This window comes from Hemitrygon akajei, chromosome 18 (genome assembly GCF_048418815.1).
Source record: "Hemitrygon akajei chromosome 18, sHemAka1.3, whole genome shotgun sequence".
Taxonomy (NCBI): Eukaryota; Metazoa; Chordata; class Chondrichthyes; order Myliobatiformes; family Dasyatidae; genus Hemitrygon; species Hemitrygon akajei.
The window spans coordinates 59,392,690-59,405,679 of NC_133141.1; the positions used below are offsets into that span (position 1 = coordinate 59,392,690).

General features: G+C 36.0%; 1 protein-coding gene across 2 annotated transcripts in view; it reads left to right on the forward strand.

Moving 5' to 3' along the window:
- eftud2 (elongation factor Tu GTP binding domain containing 2) overlaps positions 1-12,990 on the forward strand; it is a 117,280-nt gene that overhangs the window by 30,870 nt on the left and 73,420 nt on the right. For both annotated transcript variants that reach the window (XM_073071725.1, XM_073071726.1), the window contains exons 11-12: positions 818-942; positions 4,161-4,224. In XM_073071725.1, coding sequence (XP_072927826.1) covers positions 818-942; positions 4,161-4,224 — 189 coding nt within the window. The remainder of the gene's footprint in view (positions 1-817; positions 943-4,160; positions 4,225-12,990) is intronic.

A 12,990-nucleotide genomic window follows, 5' to 3' on the forward strand; every position in this document is an offset into this window, starting at 1 on the left:
AAGTTTTAAAGCAATTTCCTTTATTCAGACTCCGCTAAGAATATATCCCGAATGAAGTAATGTAAAGATGTCGAATATTTTAAAGCTGTCTCAATACTTAGAAAACTGCATCATGAGGTTGCAATTGTAGGCTATGTATTTTGTTTAGAAGGAAATCCAATTGAAAGTAATTTTTCTCATAGCAAATTAGTGTGAATTATTTTGGTTTTGTAGTCTTTTGCAGTGCTGCAGCCTTTAGTATACGTGGTCTCATCTGTGGGGTTGATAAAGCAGTATGGGAATATTCATGGATATCTTCAATACCTCCTTTGTTAACAAAGAGAAGATTTTGTGATAACAGCATGGCCACTGAAATCTTTCTTCAAAGTGACATTTCAAGTTGTATTTTTGCCAAGAGCTAAAGACTTCCTATTTTTATTGAAGAAAAATTATGTGGACATTGGAAAACTTCTGGTCAGGCACTTAGCCTCTTAAGAAGGAAATGATATATATTGCAGAAAGATTTTGGTGTCGTATTGAGATATAGATTATACCTAAAAAGGGGTTATTTAGCCCTTATTCATTTTATTTATTTTATTTATCTTATTTATTTTTAAAATTTTAATGCATATTGTGTGTATTTTTTATATGTATTATATTTTACATGTATTATTTGTATTTTTATGTCTTTGTACTGCTCCAGCGAAACAACAAATTATAAGTTGTATCAGTGATAATAAATCTGATTATGTATTTCAAAAAAGGTCATATTTATGAAATATTTTAAAAACACTAACTGAAATCATATAACTTGTTATTTTACTTTGTCTTTCTGCAGTGTCTATTCAACAGATGAAAATCTCATTGTTTCACCTCTTCTGGGTAATGTTTGCTTTGCGAGTTCTCAGTACAGTATTTGCTTTACTTTGGGATCCTTTGCCAAGATCTATTCTGATACATATGGTGAGTATTCATTTTAGAGATGACAAATTGTTAGCGCTTATAACTTGTCATATTTTCATCTATACACTATTAAAAATTGTCAATCATTAAGTGCACTTAGGTGAAATTTGAGTTTACAAGTTTTCTAAAATTAACTCCGAGTGTAGTCAATTGTATGAAGGGTGGCCTTGGAAATAACCCAAAATGTGAAGTGCAGTTATACACGGCACTAATCAGAATCATTTGGGAAGTTCAGGATCCATTTTGAAAATACAATTTTATGGATCAATATGCTGATATTGGAAGCTATCCAGGAATAATTCAACAACGTAGGACTGACTCAAAAAACCTTGCCTTCGATAAGAGATTTGGTAATATATTCTTCACAGATGAGGTTGTGTTGTTTTGCTGACACAGTTAACAACAAAATGAAGGTGATTTATTCATTCAAAAGGCAATAATTCTCTACAGACTGAGAACTAAATTAGAGTCACATCTAGAAAATAAACTTTTCATACACATTGTGGAATTCACAGGTAGCTAAAGTGTTTATAAGTCAATAGGTAAGAATGTAATGTAAGAGTGGATATGGCATTAGATCTGAAATATGGATGGCGTGGATAAAATTAGAGTAATTTTAGGTAGTCATTGCATAGAGATAAGAATTCCTGGTTATTCAGAGTGATGTCTACTCCATTTAGATATGATAATTGACAATATACTTTTCAGATCTATGTTCTCCATAACATAAAGGAATTAAGGGGTATGAAACTATCACATTGACAATCCCCAAGCTAAGCTGTTATACCTATCAGGAAAAACTGAACAAGCTGAAATGCTAATGATAAAACTGACAGGTCACCTTTTACTATGGTTCCAGTTATGAAAGGGTGTGATGATCAGATGAATCGAAGGTGATTCAAGTGGGTGGATGGTGGGATAGGCAGGTGAACCATGTATAGGAACCAAAAATTCAAGTAGTCACTGAAAATTTTGAAAGGAAAATCTGATTGCAAATATTAACCCTGAGTAATTGGACTATGGTATTTCCTATTTCAGAAGTCAGTCAAGTCTAACGACTTTGAGACCATGCTAAAAGTGCTAAAACAAGCTTAGAGGGATGAAGACTAAAAAGCTGGGATAGTAGATTAAAATTTGCAAGGAGTTCACTGCCTTAGATAAGTTTGTCTCTCTGGCCTGTTTCTGTTGTATTTTCTGTATAGTTTTGTGCACTATTGTATTTGTTGGCTGATTTTTTTGTAACTGAACTGTTTCCATGATCAAAGAACAATCAAGGAGTATTAATCACTTAATTTTATCAGTTTCACAAATTTGACATTTATTGTTCTAGTCTACATTTACTGATAGTTGCTTCTGAATCAACTGCTTTACTCTGGATATCTGGAAATTAGAGATACAAATCCAATCTCTTAAAATTAAAATGCTTCCTTTCCTGGCTATTATTCAGTGCAAAACTGCAAATTATGTCTGCTTACTGATCTGGATATCCTGTTTAGTATATTTGCCAGATAATACTGCTTGTTTTCATTGCTAGTTTAGATAGCTGTCTGCTAGATGCCTGAATGTTAATCAATCGCTCACTGATCCACTTGGATGAATGATGTTTAAAGATGACATTCTGCATTCCCTTTTTGTGCATCACACTGAATTATTTTTGATTAGTTCAATCACAGACAGTGGCTTCATGAACATCCTGATCTATCCCCTTTAAACCTACTTAATGCCCAGTATAAGCAGTGCATGAAAGAAATTGAAAGGTACAAAGTTGGCAACTTTGTAAAATAAGTTTTCTAGATAATTGTGAGAATTTTCTATGTAAAAAATACTGTTTTACTCAAACACAAAATGCTGGTAGAACACAGCAGGCTAGGCAGCATCTATAGGGAGAAGCGCTGTCGACGTTTCGGGCCGAGACCCTTCGTCAGGACTAACCGAAAGGAAAGATAGTAAGAGATTTGAAAGTAGAGGGGGGAGGGGGAAATGTGAAATGATAGGAGTAGACCGGAGGGGGTGGGATGAAGCTAAGAGCTGGAAAGGTGATTGGCGAAAGTGATACAGAGCTGGAGGAGGGAAAGGATCATGGGACGGGAGGCCTCAGGAGAAAGAAAGGAGGGGGGGGAGCACCAGAGGGAGATGGAGAACAGGCAAACAACTAAATATGTCAGGGATGGGGTAAGAAGGGGAGGAGGGGCATTAACGGAAGTTAGAGAAGTCAATGTTCATGCCATCAGGTTGGAGGCTACCCAGCCGGTATATAAGGTGTTGTTCCTCCAACCTGAGTTTGGATTCATTTTGACAATAGAGGAGGCCATGGATAGACATATCAGAATGGGAATGGGACGTGGAATTAAAATGTGTGGCCACTGGGGGAACCTGCTCTTTCTGGCGGACCGAGCGTAGGTGTTCCACGAAACGGTCTCCCAGTCTGCGTCGGGTCTCACCAATATATAAAAGGCCACACCGGGAGCACCGGACGCAGTATACCACACCAGCCGACTCACAGATGAAGTGTCGCCTCTCCTGGAAGGACCGTCTGGGGCCCTGAATGGTGGTGAGGGAGGAAGTGTAAGGGCAGGTGTAGCACTTGTTCCGTTTACAAGGATAAGTGCCAGGAAGGAGATCGGTGGGAAGGGATGGGGGGGATGAGTGGACAAGGGAGTCGCGTAGATCCGGCTGGGTAGCCTCCAACCTGATGGCATGAACGTTGACTTCTCTAACTTCTGTTAATGCCCCTCCTCCCCTTCTTACCCCATCCCTGACATATTTAGTTGTTTGCCTGTTCTCCATCTCCCTCTGGTGCTCCCCCCCCCCCCCCCCCACTCCTTTCTTTCTCCTGTGGCTTCCCGTCCCATGATCCTTTCCCTTCTCCAGCTCTGTATCACTTTCGCCAATCACCTTTCCAGCTCTTAGCTTCATCCCACCCCCTCCGGTCTACTCCTATCATTTCGCATTTCCCCCTCCCCCCTCTACTTTCAAATCTCTTACTATCTTTCCTTTCGGTTAGTCCTGACGAAGGGTCTTGGCCCGAAACGTCGACAGCGCTTCTCCCTATAGATGCTGCCTAGCCTGCTGTGTTCTACCAGCATTTTGTGTGTGTTGTTGTTTGAATTTCCAGCATCTGCAGATTTCCTCATGTTTGTTTTACTCAAAGGTGTTGTTCCTAGTTTCAGTTACTTAAATGTTTATTGAAATATAGAAACTTTTTTTTCTCTTTAAAGGGGACATTAATTACACGGAGTTTGCCAAGCGTCTTTGGGGTGACATTTACTTCAATCCAAAAACGTAAGTGGAAACTCACTCAAGTCATTTCTTCACAGATGAATCTTGTCTTAACATGTTTTCTTTTGTTTAAAAAAGTAATTGAGGGCAAGGGGTATTAATACTGAGTGATGTTCCTTTCAGGAACCCAAGCCAGTAATGGCTTAGAAAAGGAGCGGTCTCAAGATGGCGCTCATGGAGTAAACCGCATCTAGGCTTTGCTCCAAACCTTTTACGTTTTTTTTAACCTACAAACACCCCTTAAACTTATTTTAAAGGGGTCTAAACATATAGAATTTTTCTTTTAAACTATTTGAATTACTCTCAACTTGCTGAAATGTCTAAAGCAAAAGAATCGAAACAGACGAAAGAACCGTTAACTTTAGAAGTAGTTGTGAAGTTTATAGAAGCTAAATTTGAAGATCTGGAGAGAAAATTACTTGGAAGATTTACACAGTATGACGAACGTTTGAAATCACTCGAAGAAAAGTTCCTGACCTTTTCACGGGAATCAAAAGAACAACAAGCAAGCATTTTGGTTCTTGAAGAAGCCGCTCGTAAGAAGGATCGTATAATCGAAAAAATGCAAGAAGAGCAAACTTTGACGATCCAACAGATGGATCGTTATAAAGTTAAAATTACTGATTTGGAAAATCGTTCTCGAAGACAAAATCTTCGGTTAATTGGGATCCCGGAAAAATTTGAAAGCGGTGATTTGACCGTTTTCTTCTCTAAATTTCTAGTGGATGTCCTGGGCGCAGAAGTCCTGGATAATCCCCCGATAATCGATCGGGCTCATCGGGTCTCCAGATTTCAGGCAGATTCAAGTCTGAAACCGCGGCACGTAATTCTTAGAATCCATTATCCTCATATCAAAGAACGTCTGATCCGTGCGGCTCGTAAAAAAGGTATGATAACCTATCAAAATTTTAATTTTCGCATTCTGGAGGACTATAGCCCGGAGGTGTTACGGGCTAGGCTGGCTTTCAGATCGGTTATGTCGAATTTTCACCAGAAAGGCTACAAGCAAGCGTTGCTGTTTCCAGCACACCTGAGAGTCACCCTTCAAGATGGATCTTTTCGGCTGTTTAAATCGCCAGCGGATGCTCAAGGTTTTCTGGAACAATGATCGCCAGCGGATGCTCAAGGTTTCCTGGAACAATGACATTTGATCGGGCTGACCAATGTAATTTAGCCTATAGATTTGGATCTGTTATAGATTGACATTTGGGGGTGTTTTTTTTTCTGATACGGTTCACATGTATTTCTTACATACGGTTAAAGCTCTTTTTTTTTACTGGGCTTATTCTGATTTTATATTTTTATATATTATTAATCGATTAGAGTTGAAAATGATCTATTAGGGTTTTTTTTTCCTTTTTTAAATCGATATACGCTCTTTTTTTACACTTTTAACATTTGAATATTAAGATTGGGAAAAAATAAAATGGCGTTTCTTCTTCCCGACAGACTCCAGTGTTTGTAGCGTCATAACTGTTTTGATGTGTTTGAAAGTTTTAAACTTTCATTTATTGTTTTAATTTTTTTTAACCCTTTTGTTTATATACATTTATAACATTAATTTTATATTTTAACTTTTGCTATATCAACCCTTTTTTTTATAATGTGGGTTGTTTGTATTTTTTTTAACTTTGTTACGTTTGAGTTGCCGTCTTGAGACAAGGGGGTAATTTTAGTATTAGATCGCTCGCTTGCCTCTGTTAGGCTTTTTTCCTGGGGTTTTGAGGGTGGTGGGAGGGGGATTTTTCTTTTTTTTCTTTTTTTTGCTTGCTTTTTGCTTAGTTTTATTTCATGGGCTTATATGAAACTACAAAAATGGCTGCGGTGCTATGACTTCCGGTTTCCCTTTGAACTTACTTCCCTCTTCCGGGTTCATGAGTTCACTTTTCTTTTAAACCTATATGTTAACTGTAATATATATTGTCAATATGGATAAGACTATTAACTTTGTTTCTTGGAATACTAATGGTTTAAATCATCTGATCAAACGGAAAAAAGTATTCAAAGTATTCCATAGAATGAATGCTAATGTTATTTTTGTACAAGAGACTCATGTAAGGAAGGTGGATAGTCAGAGGTTGTTTAGGTTTTGGAAGGGCCAACAGTATCACTCAAATTCGCAAGCTAAAGTGAGAGGTGTTTCTATTTTTATAGACTCATCAACTGCTTTTATACATCATGAAACAATTTCAGATCCGCAAGGTAGATTTTTGCTTATTACTGGTTTACTTTTTAATCAAAAAGTGGTTTTAGTTAATGTTTATGCTCCAAACATTGACTGTCCTGAATTTTTTAAATGCTTATTTACATCCTTTCCTAATCTGAATCAATATAGATTGATAATGGGCGGGGATTTTAATTGTTGTCTAAACCCTTTGATGGATAGATCCAAGCCCACTCAAACTTTTCCGAACAAATCGGCTTCTCTTATTAATTCTTTTATGATTGATTCAGCTATTTGTGAAATTTGGCGTTTTCTACATCCTAATGACAAAGAGTTCTCATATTTTTCCCATGTGCATCATAATTACTCAAGAATTGATTACTTTTTCATTGATCAGCATTTACTTATAGACGTTATGGATTGCAAATATGACTCTATTGCTATATCTGATCATGCACCTTTGAAGTTATCTATTAAGGTGACGGATTCATATATTAGTACTAAAGGTTGGAGGTTTAATCCTGTTTTACTGCAGGACTCTGACTTTGTTAACTTTATTAAACAGCAAATTGATTTGTTTTTTTCAATAAATTCTACAGCAGACATCTCTAGTGGAATTCTGTGGGATACTTTTAAGGCATATATTCGTGGACAGATTATTTCATATTCTGCCGGAGTTAGGAAACGAACTAATTCTAAAATATTAACATTAGTTGATAAAATTAAGGCAATTGATAAGATTTACTCATTGACCCCTAGTAAAGAACTTTATAAAGAAAGGGTGGAACTTCAAATGGAGCATAGTTTATTATTAACCTCCTCGATTGAAAGTCAGTTAATTAAATCGAAAGCTCAATTTTATACATATGGAGATAAGTCTGGTAAACTACTAGCTAACCAATTGAAAATTGTTTCGGATAAGCGACAAATTACTAAGATTCGCAAACAAGATGGTACTTTGACGATTGATCATAAAGAGATAAATAAAGCCTTCCAAGATTTTTATAATTCTTTATATCAATCAGAATGTACTAAAGACTCTTCTATAATGAGTGAATTCTTAAGGAAATTGAATATTCCAAAAGTAACTGTTGAGGATAGTGCTTTTTTGGACACACCTATTACGGAGTCTGAAATAGAAAAGGCTATTTTCTTAATGAACTCGGGTAAAGCTTCGGGTCCAGATGGTTTTTCTGCAGAATTTTTTAAATCCTTTTCTTCTATACTTTCTCCTTGGCTTTGTAAAATTTTTAAAGATGCATTAAGTATAGGTAAACTACCACAATCTTTTTATGAAGCTTCTATTTCCTTAATTCTTAAAAAAGATAAAGACCCCACTGAATGCGCATCCTATCGGCCTATATCTTTGCTGAATACGGATTTTAAGATTTTTAGTAAAATTTTGGCTATTAGATTAGAAAATATATTGCCTCGGATTATTTCTGAGGATCAGACTGGATTTATTAAAAATCGCTATTCATCTTTTAACATTAGAAAATTAATTAATATTGCTTATACCTCTTCATCTAAAATCCCAGAATGTGTCATTTCCTTAGATGCCGAAAAAACATTTGATAGAGTCGAATGGTCATATTTATTTAATACTTTGCAACATTTTAATTTTAGTTCAAAATTTATATCATGGATTAAATTAATATATCAGAAACCTTTAGCTTCGGTCTTCACTAATAATCAAAGATCCCCTTTTTTTCAGTTATTTCGGGGTACAAGGCAAGGTTGTCCTTTAAGCCCTTTATTATTTGACATTGCTTTGGAACCCTTGGCTATAGCTATTCGTGAATCACCCAATATTTTAGGTATTACCCGTGGGGAGACGATGTATAAGGTATCATTATATGCGGATGATTTGTTATTATATATATCTGACCCTGAAAGATCTATTCCTGCTATTTCTTCTTTGCTTGCTCAATTTAGTAATTTTTCTGGATATAAATTGAATTTTAATAAGAGTGAACTTTTTCCATTAAATATGCATACTTCAATTTATAATCAGGTACCATATAGAATTGTTACAGACTATTTTACTTATTTAGGTATTAAAATTACTAAAAAACATAAAGATTTATTTAAAACTAATTTTTTGCCTTTAATAGATCAAATTAAGCAACTTGCTAATAGGTGGTCCCCACTATCTTTGTCTTTGGTAGGTAGAATTAATGCCATTAAGATGATGATACTACCTAAATTTCTATATCTATTTCAAGCATTACCAATTTTTATTCCTAAATCTTTTTTTGATATAGTTGATTCTAAAATATCTTCGTATTTGTGGCAGAACAAAAATCCTAGGTTAGGTAAAAAATATTTACAGAAGCCTAAGAAGGAGGGCGGTTTGGCTCTACCAAATTTAAGATTTTACTATTGGGCAGTTAATATACGGTATTTGATATTTTGGATACAAGAATCGACTACAGTCGCTGGCCCACAATGGGTAAATTTGGAATGTAAATCTGTGCAAGATTTCTCATTGATCTCAATCTTAGGATCTTCACTTCCGTTTTCGTTATTCAAAACGAATAAACAGATAACTAATCCTATAGTCAAGTATACATTACGAATCTGGTTTCAATTTCGTAAATTTTTTGGTTTGAATAAGTTTATGCTGTCAAGTCCTATAACATCTAATTACTTTTTTCGACCATCATCTATAGATCAAGCCTTTTTTTTATGGAAAACAAAAGGTATAACATGTTTTCGCGATCTGTTTTTGGATGATAACATTATGTCCTTTGAACAGTTATCTAATAAATATAATTTATCTAAAACCCATTTTTTTAGATATCTACAAGTTAGAAATTTTTTATATAATGAACTAAAGTCTTTTTCGAAAGAATGTCCATTGGACATTACAGAAAGAATTTTAGCTCTTAATCCCTGTCAAAAGGGCTTAGTAGCTATCATTTATAATATGATTATGAATGTACAACCAGATATATCGGAAAAAATTAGAAGGAATGGCAGGAAGAACTGCATTGCCCTATATCTATTGAGCAATGGGAAAAAATTTTATTATTGGTAAACTCATCCTCTATCTGTGCTAAACATGCTCTAATACAATTTAAGGTTGTACATAGAGCTCACATGTCTAAAGATAAACTTGCTCGATTTTATTCTTATGTTAATCCAACCTGTGATAGATGTCATTCTGATATAGCTTCGTTGACTCATATGTTTTGGTCTTGTCCTTGTTTACAAAACTATTGGAAAGATATTTTTAATATTATTTCAAGAGTCTTAAATATTAATCTCCAACCACATCCTTTTACCGCAATTTTTGTTCTACCAATGATAGATAATAAGTGTTTATCCGCTTCATCCCAACGAATGATTGCATTTGTTACACTAATGGCTAGAAGATCTATTTTACTGAATTGGAAAGAAATTAACCCTCCAACTGTATTTCAGTGGTTTTCTCAAACTATTTCCTGTTTGAGTTTAGAAAAAATTAGAAGTGTGGTTTTTGATTCTTCAGTTAAATTTGAGGAAACTTGGAGACCATTTATTCAACATTTTCATATGAATTAAATGGTCTGATCCTGAACCTTATTGCTACTATCCTGAATTGTGTGGATGGAGGTTGGGAGTCATTGGCACTACTGTATGTATTTAACATTATGCGATTGCCCATGTTGGTTAGTTTTTTTTTTAGTTGTTTTTTTGGGGGGGGTTTTCTCTTTTTTTTTCTTAATTCCTTTACATTATACTATGAGTTTGAGAGACTCTATGTATTGATTAATACATATTTGATTGTTAATTAATCTATTATGTACTCTCAAATGTTTTGTACTAATATTTTTTCTTATGTTTTTCTTAAAAATTAATAAAAAGATTTGAAAAGAAAAGGAGCAAAATTCTCCATCTCAGATCCAACATTCTGCCTCAAAAGAGAAAATTCATCTGTTTTGAGATGACGGGCATTACCTGAAACATGTTGAACCAAAGAGGAGAGAATTTTGCTCTTTTTCTATTGAATAAATGGCATTTTTAAAGTTTGCTTTAATTTTTTAATTGTTTTGAAAATATAGGTAATTTTATCTGCTTTATTTATAAATTTATAGAATCTAAATTAATTAATACGTCACCTGGTCTTTCACAGCTGTTTCCTTCATTGAAATCAGTGGAAAGTAATCTCTGCACTTAGTTCAATCTGGCACCAGGTTTTGAGGTGAAGAATTCAGTTTAGGAGCACAGTTGATAAAATAACAGCAAAATAAAATTAAAATGCAACTGCATGACTTGAATTAATACAGAAATGCTGATGTTTCTGTCAGTTATGTGGGAAAATGCCATTTATATGGGAAGTTGACAACATTTTCCAACATCTGTGCTAATGCATTCTGTAATATCTAGATTTATCAGAAATGGACTACCAGCATTTACCCCACTGGTTCTCAATCAAAGAATGCATTAATATTACACCATTGTTATTGTAATAGTTTTATTTTGTCATCTTTTACAGTAAGATGTAAAGAGTCACACTGATAACGTTTAGCTCTGACACTAGAAACTGAGTTTAATGTAAGTGACTGTTCATTAACTGTTGCACTGTAAATAGACTCTGAGTTCACTAGTAATTGAGCTCTGACTAGTGACCAATCAGTGTTTAATTAGCAAGAGCAAATTAAAGGCAGGGGCAAGCACTGTGGGCATCATCTGAGTGGACATATTCAGAGTGGTGATCTTGAGGCTTTAGCTCTTCAAGGCTTCAGAGAAGAGAGGCATCAGTTAAAGAAAGCAAAAAAAAAGGTCTAGGTAAAGTATTTTTTCCCCCCCTTTCCTCTTTATATCTGCTCAGTTAGGACAGTAGATATGCCAAACATAACAGTTGACTGCTCATCTTGCGGAATGTAGGAAAGCAGAAAGACTCTAGGATGGTATGTTGCCGCCAGGGTCCGGGACATCTCGGATTGAGCCCTCAGCATTCTTAAGTGGGAAGGTGAACAGCCAGAGGTTGTGGTCCATGTTAGGTACTAATGACATGGGTAGGATGAGTGACAAGGTTCTGCATAGGGACTTCAAGGAGTTGGGTGCAAAATTAAAGAGCAGGACCCCCAGGGTTGTGAAATCAGGATTGTTACCCATGCCTCGTACTAGTGAGACCAGAACTAGGAAGAGTATATAGTTTAACACGTGGCTAAGGAGTTGGTGTAGGAGGGAAGACATAAGATTTTTGGATCATTGGTCTCCTTTCCATGGAACGTGAGACCTGTACAGAAGGGACAGTTTGCATCTGAACTGGAGGGGAACTAATAGCCTGGCAGGAGGGTTTGTTAATGCTGCACGGTGGGGTTTAAACTAGAGTTGCAAGAGGATAGGAACCAGAGTGCCAGAACAGCTAGTGAAGAGGTTGTGCAGACAGATGTTGGTAAAATCTCGTACAAAGTCAGAAATCAAAAGGTTGAGCATGGTGTGCCTAGAGTCCTGAGCTGCATATATTTCAATGCAAGAATTATCGTAGGAAAGGAGGATGAGCTCAGGGCATGGATTGACTCCTGGAATTATGACGTTGTAGCTATTAGTGAGATTTGGTTGCAGGCGGGTCAGGACTGGCAGCTCAGTATTCCGTGGTTTCGTTGTTTTAGGTGTAACAGAGCGTGAGGGATGAAAGGAAGGAGGGGTACAGTTAGTAGTGAGGGAAAATGTCACGGTACTAATCTGTCAGGACAGACTGGAGAATTTGACTAGAGATGTATGATGCGTAAAACTGAGAAATAAGAAGGGTATAACCACATTACAAGCCACCCAACAGTCCTAGGAATTCAGAGGAATAAATTTGTGGAGATCACAGACAGTTGCAAGAAATACAAGGTTGTGATAGGTGATTTTAACTTTCCATATATTGACAGGGAATCCCATACTGTAAAAGGACTAGATGGGATAGACTTTGCAAATATGTTTTGGAAAGTTTCCTTCACCAATACGTAGAAGTCCCAACGAGAGAACATGCGACACTTAATCTGCTATTAGGGAATGAGTCCAGACAGGTGACAGAAATTTGTGTAGAAGAACACGTTGCACCTAATGATCACAGTACCATTAGTTTCAAAGTAAGTATGCAAAAAGATAGGTCTGGTCCATGGTTGAGATTCTAAATTGGAGAAAGGCCAATTTTGATGGTATCAGAAATAATCTAGCAAATGTGGACTGGGACAAGCTGTTTTCTGACAAAGGTGTACTTGGTAAGTGGGAGGCCTTCAAATGTGAAATTTTGAGAGTACAGAGTTTGTATGTTGCAGTCAAAATTAAAGATGAGGACAGCAGGTTTATGGAAACTTGGTTTGAGAGATATTGAGGCCCTGATTAAGAAAAAGTAGGTGTATAGCAGGTATAGGCAGGCAAATGAGAAATATGAGAGTATTTGAATATGAGAAATGCAGGAGAACACTTAAGAAAGAAATCAGGAGTACTAAAAGAAGGCATGAAGATGCTCTAGCAGACAAGGTGAAGAAGATTATACAGAGATTCTACAGATAAGTTATGAGCAAAAGGATTGCAAGAGACAAAAATGGTTCTTTGAGAAACCAGAATGGTAATTCATGTGTGGAGCCAAAACAAATGGCAGAGATCCCCTAGATGCATTTTTC